This window comes from Talaromyces stipitatus, genomic scaffold (genome assembly GCF_000003125.1).
Source record: "Talaromyces stipitatus ATCC 10500 scf_1105507295549 genomic scaffold, whole genome shotgun sequence".
Taxonomy (NCBI): domain Eukaryota; kingdom Fungi; phylum Ascomycota; class Eurotiomycetes; order Eurotiales; family Trichocomaceae; genus Talaromyces; species Talaromyces stipitatus.
The window spans coordinates 781576-796559 of record NW_002990117.1 but is presented as its reverse complement, the minus strand read 5'-3'; the positions used below and the strand labels follow the sequence as shown (position 1 = coordinate 796559).

Sequence of the window (14984 nt, the reverse complement as noted above, 5' to 3'; positions counted from 1 at the left end):
CCTCTCTCTTGACATCTGAGTGGCCCACCGTGAACAGCCATTTGCGTGCTGGGCATTTCAAGTATGCAGTCAGTCAATTGGATATTCGCTGGAAGGTCTCTAGCCACTCTTGATTTCCAAAAATGAGACCAGGCCGTCAAATCCGCATCCCTCTTGAAAAGTAAGACTGTATGATTCTCACAATAACATCAGACCACATACTGGACACCTTTTAGGGCTCCTAGAGTTCTCAATGCAATGAACGAAGTTTGCTGCGTTCTGTGTTGCTGGACTTCATATTAAGATGTTAAGATGACGACTGGCATGGCATTCCGAGCATTATCTGATAAGCGGGCTAGAAAGGCACAGATTTTGTTATATTGTGTCTGGTACGTTGTATAAGATTTCGTCAAAGAGTGTCTAATATTTTTCTCCTCTTATAAAGGCACAACATCATAATCAGTACCTCTGACAAAATCTTGCCAGGTCATGCTACGAGCTTGTAATGGATTGCTATCCCTCCATGCCCAATACTCAGCGCATATATGTTGTGCCATATCGACCGTTTTAAATCCATGGCGACGTTTTGATTGGAACCATTCCAAGGCGCGCCTTCTCATAGCAGAATCATAGCATTCTACTGCAATGACAAGGCAAGGCCACAGGAGTATACACCCATTCGAGCCCTTGGCCTCGGTTTCGCTGATCTCAAGATGAGAAAGACCGGCTTCCACCATGTCTTGAATTTCAGCTGGCGGTCGGTGATGGATCTTCCGCTGTATGTAGATCAACAAAGAATAATAATACACATGAGAGTAATGAAGACTTGTTAAATTTTGCTGGGTTTCGTGTGTCCCTTGTAGCGGAATATTGGCAGGCGCACTCAAATACGCCTGAAGCTCGAGTTGCTGAGCAAGCCGATCAGAATCGGGCAGCATGGGCGACAGGCGGTTAATTGCAAGGATCGATCTGAGAAGGGATATGCTTATATTATGACACCGACACAAGTCGTCCGTGGATTCTGGGAGCTGTGCGATCAGGTTTTCAAGATCGTGAGTTGATATGACGTTTCCAAAAACGGCGAGGCAGAGAAATTGTAGGAGAACCCTATGTAAATCTGATCTTGGCTGCACATCAAGATTCTCAATCTTAGATAGGTAATTTAGCGCTCCCTGGACGTGGCTTCTCCAGGTATGAGACATCCCCGTCACAGAATCTCGCATGATAAAAATTAAAATAGCTCCAAGAACGGAAGCAACATCATCTGTTGGAGGTTCTCGAAGTGAGTTCTGCAAGTATTGCAGAGCTAGGCGACCATGCCACGCCGCGACAACTTCAGACACTTCTTTTCTATCCAACATGAGATACAGAATGCTCTCAGCAGACGCAGCGCAAATTCCATGGTAAATCGCAAGTCTACTTGATGACTGTGCTCGACGCGGGAAAAGGGCATTAGAGGCAAACGGGAGATACATCACTCTGTAGGGATTGTCAACGGAGTCGACGGGAACGAGATTCTTGCACATAAAAAACACCCAGTGGTGGATGAGGTCACGCTGGCATGAGGGGCTGGACACCTCATTTGGTTCGATAGCTGGCAAAGAGCTTTGTGCAAGGCCCTGAGGACTGTAGGGAATTCGACTAGGAGTTCAACGGAGTCGACGGGAACGAGATTCTTGCACATAAAAAACACCCAGTGGTGGATGAGGTCACGCTGGCATGAGGGGCTGGACACCTCATTTGGTTCGATAGCTGGCAAAGAGCTTTGTGCAAGGCCCTGAGGACTGTAGGGAATTCGACTAGGAGTGCGGCCCAGGGACTGGAATTCAGAATTTCTGTATCTCGGAGTTCCTTGGGCACTACCGGGGTGATCGGGTGCCTGTGCTTCTTGCTGGTTTGTCGGCGGCGGTGAAGTGGCTTCATGATGGTATGAAACATTATCGGAAGCAAATGTAGGATCTCCGACAATTCCTTGGCCTTCATTAAAGGCTGATTCATGCAAGTGGTCACTCCCGTTGGCAAGATTGAGTGACGTTTCACCTGATGGAGTATCTCTTTCTCTAGCCACGCTCGATGATCCCGGCGAGGATTCCGATTGTGAGGCTAATGATGATGGTACGTCACTGTCGGCTTGTTCGCCTATGGACAGATTCAGAGGGGTCCATCCTGTATTGTGAGGAGTATTTCTTGAAGTTGGAAGAGGACTCGCGTTGAACACTGAGAACGGCCCAAAGGATTGCGTCTGGTCTGCGACAGATAGATCATCGCATCGGCGCAGCAATCTATGAATTGTTACAGAAGAAAGATTTTCTCCTCTCTGAGATGTCGGCTGAATGCGCCTTCTGGAGCAACTGCGAGGTGAATACTGCTCGGGCAATCCTGAGCTCCGATTATTCGCAGTCCACTGAAGCCGGACTCCATAACCTTCACAGTCGATGCGAGATCTTCGGCATTTCAGGCAATGTGGCCGGGTTTCATCGCATTTTATTTGACGGGCACGACATGTCCAGCATCCAGTGAAAGTTTTCGTTTTTCTTTTTTTCATGCTGCAGGAAAATGCTACTAGTGTTCGCGTAGGAGGAGAGGAAATGACCATCGATCGATCGATAAGCGCTCGTCCCGCACGGTCTTTGAATTTGAGGGTCGGTGGGACTTTGCGGGGAAGCTTGAGGGGAGTCCTGGATAAAAAACAAGCTGTGACTACGAAGGAATCAAGGATTTCATTGTGTAGAGTCTCTATGTATTTTGATATGGATGTTGTCTTCATATTCCTTGGGCTTTGATGTGTTTCGGCATTCTTTCCGAGAATTCCAATCCTGAGAAATTTACTCGTTTTCGAGGGTTATAGGGTTAGGGTTGTAGTCCGGTGTGATTGTGCACGATCTTTGGACTTGGAGTTGGGAACTCTGAAAAATCAGATAGAGAATCACAATCTGTGTTTTCCTAACTTCTTGAGCTATATTATATTAAGTACCATGGTCCATGAATACTCTGAATGCAATAACAGACATATGACGAGAAACAGTTAGCCACACTGTAGAAAAGTAACAAACTTAAATGAGAATGGGAAACAAAATCATGGAAAGAAAGAAAGATTATAACTTTGACAGTTCGATCATGTCATAGGTAGATATGTGCTAACTGGGATGTAAATAAGAGTACAAACAAAAGATAATAAAAGACTTTTCACCCTTGCAATAAAACAAAATATTAAAGAAATTACCAACATTAAGGATATGTATAAACCACCCCAGACGAACTACGCCCATTCTCACTCGAAGCTCGATTCGACTGCGTTGCCGTCGTAGACGTCCCCGTCATCCTAGACGAAACGTCCCTCACAATAACCTCAATATCATCCATCCCTCCCTCCTTCTCATCTTCATCTGCCATACTATACGTATACAATCTATTAAATGCCGAGTCTGTAGAGAGTAAGGTATACGGATCATCGAATTCGATGAGTTCACCGGCTTCGAGCATGGCGACTTTATCAAAGTCGAGGATTGTGTCGAGTTTGTGCGCTACAGCGATGATGGTATGATTGCTGAATTTTTCACGGATGACGCGTTGCATGATTTCGTCGGTTTTGGAGTCAACGCTTTTTATTTTGTTAGTGTCTAATGGGACTATATGGGAAATGGGGATACATACTTGCTTGTAGCCTCGTCGAGGATCAGGATACTGCTATGACGGAGCATGGCTCGTGCTAGACAAAATAGCTGCTTTTGTCCCTGTGATAGGTGGAGTTCTTCGACATCAATGTCTAAACCCCCTTTTTCTTGGACTACGGAAAGTAAGTGCACGCTTCGAAGTGCATCTAAAATTTGATCATCTGTTGCAGTGCTGTTTGGATCGGCGTTTAGTCGGACAGTGCCCTTGATCAAGAACGGATCTTGGGCGACTCCAGTGATTCTGGCTCTGATCTCCTGACGAGGGATGGTGGAGAGGTCGATACCGTCGATGGTGATGCTGCCTCCGGACAGTTCGACCATGCGGAAGATTGCCAATACCAAAGAACTCTTGCCACTGTTTTGTGTCAGTAGTGCTCAAAATGCTAGGCGAAGAAACATACCTTCCAGTTCGGCCGCAGATGCCAATCTTCTCGCCGCTGCGAATTGACAAATCTACGTTCTTAAGAATAGGCTCTTCGGGTCTACCATTATCAGTACAGTTTCATGAAGATGGAGGCGATGACATACCTATAACATGCAGACACCCCTTTGAATTCAATCGCCCCTTGAGAAGGCCAGGCAGCTGGCACAGGACGATTCTCCGTCTCCAAATCCTCGGACTTGACAGTCTCATTGAAGATCTTGACACGCGCAATGGAGCCAATATGAGTTTCCAGATTCGTCCAGAAGGTAATGAGCAGCTTGATGCTTTGACTGAACTGGATGATATTGAACAATGCGACACCGACATATCCCGCGCTAATAGATCCACGCATCTCGACAACGAGGATAATCAGTACTGTGGCGATACCAGCGACGACAAGGTCCAAGACCAGTGTGAGCCATCGTTGCACGGCAAATAGCAGATAGAATGGTCGTTGAGAGCGCTCAAGCAGCTCTCTACTTTTATTTTCCATTGCTTTTTGCCAGCCGAATGCTCGAATGGTGACAAGACCGCTGAGGCATTCGGTAAATTGAGAGTATAGAGGAGCTTTGGCCTCGAGATCCATGAATCGTAGTTGACGCGAAGTTCGAAGATAGTACTTTTGGATAAAGTAAAGGGCAATCAGGACAATTGGAAATGAAATGGCTGTATATGGAGAAGCCACACCGATCAAGGTGGTCTGCGCAACGCACAAAACGAGCGCTGATATTGTCAGTAGACATCTTGCATAGACCAGTTTAGGGTACTTACTGGCAAAAGTGTTCAATGCAGCAACTGGCAGTTCCATGTCAATTAACTGTAAATCCTGGCTGAATCTGTTCAAGGTGACACCGGTATCCGTCGAAGCGAAGAAAGACGTTTTAGCACTATACATGTTAGTCTCGTTCGATGTAAAAGAGGTACGTCAGATCCTTACTTGAGAACAGTACTAAGCAAAGTCGAATGAAATCTTTCTCCGGATTTAGGTACCATAGTAATGATAAGTTGCCTTCAACCAGTTAGCCACATATTCGTTTATAAAAAGCAAAAACACTAACCAGCAGCTGATGCACAGCGTGATCAAAGCAAGTACTCCTAGCATTGCATAGATACCCATGTAGTAATTGGATTTTTCGTATGGGTATTGCACGTTGGAGGCGGCCCACCATTTCACCCAGATACCTGTCATGGTCAGTAAACGAACATCCAAATTGAGAGTGAAGTACTTACTCGGAAAAGAGATACAAAACACAAACCCGGATATACACACAAGGAAGATAACTATTCCAACCCAGCCAACCGAGGAGAAATAGTACCTATAGATTGCGAAATCACCTGTTGCTCGATTGGCTTCTGCTTCTAGATCGTCATCTGTTTGGATAACTTTCTCCTGTTCATCAATATTCGGCACGTGATAGCTGCGCTCGTCAGGGGTAAAGTTCCAATCTGGTTGACCGAGATGGAAGCTTGAAACATAGCCACCACTTGCAGCGAGGGTTTCAAAATGGCCTTGTTCTGAAATGGTGCCTTTCTCATCGATCACAAAGATCTGATCCGAATATGGAAGGCGTTTGACTGGTAGTTATGTCAGTTGGAATCCTTTTATTGGCACAGGAAAACATACCGGATGAAGATGTCATCAATACTGTTACTTGCATCTCCCTCCAGATGCCGGATTTGCCCATCAGACTATGCCAGATGTGATTCTCTGTGGCTGTATCAAGTCCACTGATCGGGTCGTCGAGGAGTACAAGCCTCCTCTTTGCATATACAGCTCTCGCCAATGCCTAAAACTCTGTCAGACTTTTCGCCCGGAAAATTCCCCACCCCTAGAAGTAAGAACTTACTATGCGTTGACCCTGACCTCCACTAAGAGCAACCCCCTTACTACCGATCATGGTCTGATCACCCTGAGGCAACTGTCTCAAATCCTCGTGCAATGCGCAAGCCTGAAGTACAGTGCTATACCACTGCTCGTCGAACTCGCTTGCTGCAACGATACTATTCCTGATCGTGTCATTGACATGCCATGCAGTCTGGTCGCAATAAGCCACTTGATCAGTGGCCATATACACGGAACCGTTCATAGGCGGAATTTCACCGAGAACGGCTTTCAGAAGAGTAGATTTTCCGCAGCCGACTGGCCCAACAATCATTGAGATTTTGCCTTCGGGAACAGACATCATGATTGATTTTAGTAGTGGTTCCTTTTCCAAGTCCCAGCCAAAGTCAGCATTTTGAACAACAATTACATCCATTGAGGTAGGAGTCAGTGATCGAGGGGTTTTGGTTTCATTGGTTTTTGCCAAGTCAACCTCGTTAGTCATTATACTGGACTTTTCAGAGAAGTTTGGTATGGGACCTTTGATGAGGTCATCTGACGAGCTTTGTCCTGAAGGGGTTTGACGTTTGTCAACCAAGGCGTCCTTTTCTAGGAATTCTTGAATACGTTGGAAGGAGCCGACTGAGCTAACGAACGCAGACAGTGACATGACTAAAGTAGTGATTGGGTCAGTCATTAACGCGAAAATTGACAACGCCGTGTAGACCCTGGCCGTGCCAAGTGCAACATCGTCGCCACGGTTGTGTTGAACGGTGACGAATACGGCGAACGTGATAATTGGGGCAAAGATCTGGGAAATGTAGGCTTCAACCTGGTCAGTCACACCTTTGAAACTTGATAATTGGAGACATACCTATTCCCATGTTCCAGATTAAGAGACGTCTGAAGCGCTTCGAAATATTCAACTCATCAATACGCAATGTATGAATGCTCTTGAACAAAACGTTCTTCAGCCCGGTCATCTTGATACCTTTCATAGAACCCAGCATTGCGGTTGTGGCGGAGATACGTCTTTCAATAGCTTCAAGCCAGAGCGCCTGACGTGAGACTACAAAGTTCAACGCCACAATAGATGCCACAAGAGAGACTATTGTGGTTAATATCACGGTTCTGGAATCTATCATAACGAGTAGTACTCACATATTGAAACACCAACAGGAACAAGACATGATATGCCTAGCTGTCCCTCTAGCAAAACAATGGCAACAGCAATCTCAGCCAAGTTAGCCCACATTTCATGCATTGTCTGCCATCCTTGGACAATTCGCTCAACATCAGCACTCATGAGTGTCAACGAGAGGGCAGGATCCACGTCTCGCACACTGAGATCTGTGGTCTTGCGACTGAGCATAGAAATAAGGCCGCCTCGAAGCATAGTTATGGATCGATAAGCTAGATGCTGATATTGGCCCATGGCAATCTAATAACATTAGTTAGGCGATAACTTTGAGATCACTGGTGATATAGTGACGTACCGCAGATCCAGTGTATACTAGAATGTATGCGCCAATCAGACCGTAGCCAACATGTGTGGTCCACGGCGTTACACTGTCCACAGACAGGTACACCGAGCGGTTGATGAGCAGCGGCTGGCTAAAGTTAAGAGCAACGAGACATGCTCGAGGTGGGATGACGGCCAGGATTGGCCATATCAAGGTTTTCAAAGACACCCAGAGCAACGTATTTGGTGACTTTTTCTCGACTACCAAAAGTTAATACTCATTCATCTACTTCTCTTTGTGCCAGGCCTACCTTTCTTCCAAGCCTTCTCCATACGTTCGTGAATGTACTCCGAGCGCATCTGTTTGTCGACCTCGAACAAATCGTCCATCCGAAGCAATGACGAGAATCCCCTGATGAACAATGGATTCAACCACCAAAAGAAACTCTTATTGAAAGTACTTGCTGTAGCCTCTGGTGGGCTAGATTTGTACTCAGACCGCAAGACTCGTCGTTTCTCCAGTGCCTCCAATATCAAGATCAATGTCTTCATCGCCACAGAAACGCTGAACAATATGGCAAGAGTGTTGCCATAGAAATCCGAGCCCCGGAGCCATAGTGTTCGACATTGCGCAATATCAAACAGCAACGTGAAGAAGAAGAAGATATCGAGTAGAAACGAGGGGTGTATAGTACGAGTATGTTCGAAGTAGGATTGGAGGCAGAAAAGGGCGGTTGCAGTCAACGAAATTGCTTGTACTGGAATGGAGGCATCTGTTCTTTTGGCAGATGGCAGGGTCCACAAGGTCAATACAGCAAGCTGTGAAGCTGCTAGTCCGGCATACGATGCCTATAAAACAGAGATATTAGTTGGAATTGCGCTAAAACCCCGCAATAAAGGAGTCTGGAGAACATACGACTTTAAGTGGCAGTAGGAGGCTTGTAGTTGTCTTTTTGGATTTTCTGGAAAGATACCATATTCTAGCCGGAGCAGCTAAGACGAAAAGCCCCAGAGGCAAAGCAGTCAAGATGGTCTGCTCAAACAGAAGGGTAAAATCAAAGCCGCCGCGGCATTCACGAGCATAGTAATGGAACGAGTTGTCTATCTCGTAGCATTCCGTAGCATTTGGAGCCATTGTGACGAGATGAAATTGTTTGCCGGCTTTTAGAATCCGGACATGAGAGTAGTTGATACTTCCGGCACCGCAGATGATGAGACTCCTCGAAGCTTGGAGATGCTGACTACAGACACACGCGTGTGGGCTTGCACTTGCTACTTACGTAGAAGATAGCAAAAGCAACCAGACGAATGGGTCTGCCCAAGCTCTTTTTACAAGCTTCGCGTCATGAAATCATATGATCTGGCCGCGCGTATCGTGTTCGCCGTCTTCGCTTGTTAGGACTAACGACGTTGGCCAGAGTCAGCAGAACTCAGCGCAAAGAGTCTCTCATCCAGGTTCCCCTTAGATGAATCGGTTCAGCAGAGTAAGCCGTAGCTCCGCGTGAAAGGAAGGAGGACTGACATAAGCGGATAAAAAAAATCCTACTTGAATGCATGTCTCGAACCTCACGCTATCTCGTACGGAGGGGAAAGACCCATAGGGCAGGTAACAAACAGAGCATACGAAAACAAGTACCTAATACGTACATCAAGGGCACGTAGGAAAAGGGTTGGACAAGCGGATCGGAGATTAGTGCAAAAGTGACGATCATCAAGTCGGAGTCTGGACGGTGGGTCGGGTTCTTACTTGGCTCAGTTGCCATTCGAAGAGAGAAGGAAACGGTAGTAATAGATCGATCTCGTCTGCATGGCCTGAGCGAGCGAATGCATGGGTCTGGCACTGACTCACTGTGGAATTGTGGATGTCAAAATGGGGTAAGAAAAAGGCGCAATTAGCAGTGGCACTAAGGACAAGGTACGAAGCGAGGAGCTCGAGTCCTTACAGGTCCGAGTCATGGCTAGCCACCCCTTAGTGCCTCGTGGGGTGAAGGCAGGTAAACAATACGTATGTAGTTTAAAATTAGCGCACGCCAACAGTTGACAACTCTCTGCGGAGACTATACAGCTTGGCCGCCACTTGGGCTTCGAGCTATTCGGACGACGAACAGCAAGGATCCATCAGACGTGTTTGCGCCTCGTAGCATTGAACTCTGGATTTCTGGAAGCGATGGAACGACAAATAGATGCGTCGAAAAAGTTAGCGATGCCGAGTCTCCGGTGGTATGCGGTTCATCCTCGTCAAACAAGTGTGCGTCTTGCAGCTGAGACAGACGAGTGGAGCACAGAGGCTGAAAAATTGAAGCAGCGAGGCAAGTAAGGGACAACGGATAAAACCGAGTACGTTCTCCAGTCTTGGCCTGCTGTAGATGTGTAGGTAGCTGTAGTCGACAGACGAGAAAGTGACTGACTGTGTGACTCGAGGATACTCAGGTCACGTTCTCTGGTGCTTGCCCGATTCGGGAGACGAGGCCCATCAGATTAGGAAAGAGCGATGGATGCAGTCTGGACCTGCAGGCATCCATTAGCGCCTTCCTTGTTTGAACCATTATGTAATGCCTTGCCCGTCAGGCACCTAATATTCGTCTTTTCTATTGTCGTTGTCTCATATTATAGAGAGAGCTGTTGTCGCGTCTAACTACCTAATTGACTTACGTACTACTATTACTCTTACAACCCTTGATATAGGTGGAGACACCATTGGCGGGTGATCGACAGCAGTCCGATTCCATTATTAAAATTCATTATTAAAGAGCCACCTTGTGTGACAGCTTTAGTACCGAGCACTATTGCGCTGAACTTGTTAGTAATTGAAAGAGTAAAAACAAACTCGCCAAAAGCGTTCAAATACGGTTTGGCCAGGTGTCTACGCTCAGCAAAACTTGAATTATCCCTGTTTATAGAGGAAGGTCATAATGGTTCTGTCCTGCGATGAACTGTTAACTCGGATTAGTTAATATGGGGGCCGTATAGGTGCCACCGGGAAAGCTCAATCTCTTATCCAGACCTCTTGGGAAAGAGGCTTTGATACTGCCAGACTCCAGTCACACAGGGTCCGTATTCCAACCAAGGCTGTGGGTAATACTTACTTGGAAGTTGGAACACAACAACGTAATGCTGTTGATATCTACCAAGCCAGGAAGCCTGGAGAAAAGATTTGCATCAAGACATTACTGTTCGGTGATCATCAGATCAAAGATCCCGGGTGTCCTTAGGTGGTTAATATAGCTGCCCGGGATCAGGCTGTGTGCGATCGATATTTACTAAAATCCGATTATTGGACCTGAGTTCACAATTTCTCCATTCTAAAATATGCATGGTAATATGGATAAATACTCCGAGTGAGACAAGCCGCGTTTTGAGGTTTTAGGGCTCGTGATTTGTTGACCCAACAATAGCTTTCGTGAAGAACATGGCATGTTTACGTTACATAACCCCATACCCCATACGGCGTACATGAAGAAGAAAAAAGAGAGAAAAACCAAAAAAAAACCAAACACATAACTATTATCTACTCAATGACTTCATAGACGATAATCACGAACTCAACATGTCGGTTAGACACTTCTCGTATTCCCAGGAGTTCGGCTCTTCGAGTCCTGCCAAGTAGTGACACAACATGCAAACTCAAATGAGTCACCGATACTTCTCGACATGGATCAGGCCGTACGACCTTAGACACGCATACACCTGACTTTTGCCGGCCGCTGACTACAATGCCACAATGTACATTAGTTACAATGGACCTCATGCTCCTTCTGCAAGGCAGGCCACGCTTTTGTTTACTTCCAGGGGGTAAGGGAGGGTATAGACTCCGGGAAAAAAAAAAAGAAATCTAGATCAGCTGGAAAATGAATACCATATTTTTCGGATAGTATTTTCCCGCTCGTATTTTTCTTATTCGCAACTCGAGACTGTTCTGTCGACTCGATCGTTCCAAAAATGGGCATCGACGCTAAAACCGAAAAAGGAAACTCTTAACAAATTAGGCAATTTTGTGTGCGTTCCCTTCCCGGCGTGGCTTTTTTGGGGCGAAGAACTGGGGCAGAAAAACAGGGAATCTATTCGCTTGATAGGATAATAACGAGGCTAATATTAAGCTCCAAAAAAAAAAAAAAACAAAACAAAACCACAGGTGGAGATTCGTTGATCGTTCGTCAAGCTAAAAAGAAAAAATACTCCGTACTACGTAGTGAAAGACATGGCAGGGATCAGAGACTAGTCTTAGGGCTTGCGCCAAGCGGGAACTACGGACAATGCGTCCGTCCTCTCGGCTCACCGGCTAATACGGAGACTAAGCACGTATTCTGCCTAGTATGAGATACAAATGAGATCTAGCCTTCGTGATTTGTTTTAGCTCGACTTTTAGTCCCATACCGCTATGTTTTTTAGTGTCGTTAGTGCTCCTATCAACTTTGCTAGGGGACGTCACGTCAGGATGAATACATAGTAGAACTTGATCGTTTCCTGTCGGAATAACACGCTAAATTGTCCTCCGTCTGTCCTAGCTGATCAAATACCAGATCATAGATCCATCTAGTGATAATATATCCGCATGGGCTGCAGAATTATTGGTTAGTAGACTTATTGGTTAGTGATGAAATCTGTTCTATTTAGTTTTATTTAGTATTTGGGGCTAAGAGATTCGACATTCGTTGTATTTAGGAACCGATCGGCAAATATGACAAGTAACACAGGGTGTTCTTCACAGTCCCTTGTTTCAGTAGAGTCTTTTTCCAATTAATAAAATTGTTAGACTTTCCATACAAACAAATCAAACCCCTTCTGATGCACTTAAGAGTTCATCCAGTGGGTGGAGCGTGGACAGGTCGAATTTTTGTACCATCTCCTTTCGGTTTCCACGTACATACTTAGCAATTTAGTGACTTATGCCCCATTAGGTAATTAAAACACTGGTACATATTCGACAAGTCAACGACCAATACCTTTTCTATTCTTTGGTCCCTTTTTTGCACCCAATTGAGTCTTTTTTTACCAATAAAAGAGAGACACATGACATCGAGCTGATGTACAGGGAACAAGGTACACGGACTTACGCTAATCATGTAGTATATGTACAGCTCAACGAACCAATCCAAACAGGAAAAGAGAAAAAGAAAGAAACGAGAAAAATTCAGACTGACAACATGACACGAACACTGAGGATCAGGTCCGTTTGTACTCATCTCATATGTAAGTATGGCGTCAGCCTCAATAGTGGTTCTTCTTTCGGGGCTTGCTGAGGCTTGCGTCGGGGATCAGATATCGTGTACTGTACTTGTATCTCCACATGATGTTTTAATGATTCACCGATTCAGCCCGTGTAATACTTACAGTAACGTATCGAGTATAGCCTGCTCTGTAGTAGTACGTATTCGTAGTACAGTCGAAGAGACTCGGAAGAAAAGGAAGAGATACGCATCTACTTCCCGTTGTTTGACAGCAGAATCTACTATATTACGCCACCGAAGTCAATGGCACTGAAGGAAGTGCCGTGTGAGATACCCTTCAGGGCGTATTCTGCGAACGCGTCGTCCAGAGTTACATACTGTCTTACGTCGATGGATAGGACAATAGTAGGCCAGCACAACTGAGTAACTGAATCGAAAAGTGAATAATTACAGGATAAGACGAAGCAATTAAAATAGTGTAATAATCATAAGGTCCTCATCTGCCGAGACATTTTTCTTAAACGCCGTTTTCCATGTAGTACAGCGGATTCCCCGATCCAATATCTCCGAACTATATTGACCATCAGTCCACATCGGACTGACTGACCGGTGACCATTCGTCTATTTACCTATTGTCTGTCTGGGAATTGGTAATATGGACCGATAATTCACATATTAGGTACGTAGTACGTGGTATGGAGGAGATTTTCTGCCTCCCTCGAGGTCGGATACATACAGAATCCATCTGGTAACTACATACTCTGGTTACGTACAAACTCTGATAATGGACATGGACACTTAGTAGGTGGCGGTAAGGTATCATTGCAAACCAGGATTGTATCCCTAAGACTTTGTATTGATCATTGGGTTAAGTTACGCCATCTCATCATTGTGAAAGTTTTATATGGGCAGTTTGGATTGATCGCTAAAGATCGCTAAAGACTCTTCAGGTAAATATCTTTGTTTCAACGTAAACCTGACGAACATAGAAACTTTAATTTTCTTCATACTCATCTTCAAGATCCATACGTCTTGTTTTCTTCTCAAGATTTCAAGATGGCCACTATCCACTGCCCAGGTACAGAATACGAAAAGGTAAGACTCGACTCCACTGGAGCCAGCGTACCCTGTGTGGAGTGAGTGGGTTTAGGGCTCAAGGGATAGATGAAATTTGCCAAGTAACATATACCAGGATCAAAATCACCGAGTCGTATATTCATTGCATGTAGGTAGCGCTACCTAGCAATAGGAGATTTTTTTTTGGAATTGGTCCAAATACAAGCACGGCATAGAACCGCTCTCTGTCCGGATGACCCTTTCGACGGATAACCCTAACTAGTTAGGAACGACCTGCTTAGCTTCGTGCCCTACCCAGATAGATCCAGATTCCAGATCCAGATCCTACGTAACTTGGCAAGAGCGAGCCCTAAAAGAGGTTCTCTGACCCTCCGCTCTGCCCTGGGTGTCAGTCTGTTTGAGTTGTCATCGTCTTGTTGAACGTCTGCTTGACTCGGATCTCTTCTTAAAAAAGTCAAAACAGGTTTCACGCCGATCCATGGGGCAGCCACCGGCGTCCACCTCATCCACCCTATTCTGGCGTTCAGGAACTAATGCCTGGGAGAGGTCCCACTCCGATGTGTACCTTAGTCCAGTTTACATCTTAATTATGTTTCATACTGAAATTTTGTATGGAGCTTTTCTGTATGTATGTATGTCTTTCTTTTCTGCATGCATGTATCTGATTTACAGTATGTATGTCTCTGTTGATTTCTCGCCGCCCCCTTGGCTTGCGGCGAAGCTCATTGTACTTGGCTTAGCCATGTGGTAAAAAAAAAGTAGTCGAGCAATCTAGATCAATCAAGTAAAGAAAGGGGCAACCAACTCAAGTTCCACGGGGTAGATTCAATTTTTAGAGCTTAGACCTAGTAGTCTAGGAGGAAAAAAAATTACTTCGCATCATTCACGTGTAGGACTCGGTTTGCTCGTTTCCGAGTTTGGATTTTCTCTTCGTGTGTCATGTGTCATACAAACACAATCGCATCGCAAGGATAGTACCCAAAATAGAGTTAGGGTGGATTGTTGAACATTTCACAGCATTATCAGCTATTCTCAGCTTCCTCATAACTAAGGAAAAGAGGCAAAAAAAACCCATCAGCACTACCGAGTTCAACGTAGCGATGCACTGATTGATTCTCGCCTGAGCATATCGAAATATCACCTCAAAACCAAACACGGTACGGTGCCTAAATCTCGTGATTGATAATTTTCCGAGACTCGAAATTCGATTCAACAAGAAGCTTGAGGATTTGATTCTTCTCGTTCTATCATAATCAATTGGTCGATTGTATCATAATTGTCCAGGTTAGTACTTGGATCCTTTTGCGCCGTGCGATAATCTGACAACTCGCCGTTGCAGACATTATTAATATCTGTAATATCCAAAGTCAACTCCGTT

The 14984-nt window shown here is 45.3% G+C and overlaps 1 protein-coding gene across 1 annotated transcript; it reads right to left on the bottom strand.

The window, feature by feature from the left end:
* Positions 1-3027: 3027 nt before the first annotated feature.
* On the bottom strand, positions 3028-8496 carry TSTA_011560 (ABC multidrug transporter, putative; the record flags this gene model as incomplete). Its single annotated transcript, XM_002483236.1, has 15 exons — positions 3028-3580; positions 3634-4008; positions 4055-4135; positions 4182-4800; positions 4849-4964; positions 5015-5086; positions 5136-5259; positions 5308-5652; positions 5702-5864; positions 5925-6724; positions 6774-7007; positions 7061-7340; positions 7396-7622; positions 7673-8210; positions 8278-8496. 15 exons carry the CDS (start codon positions 8494-8496, stop codon positions 3208-3210), a joined length of 4566 nt encoding a protein of 1521 aa, XP_002483281.1. The 3' UTR covers positions 3028-3207.
* Between the last annotated feature and the right edge of the window lie 6488 nt (positions 8497-14984).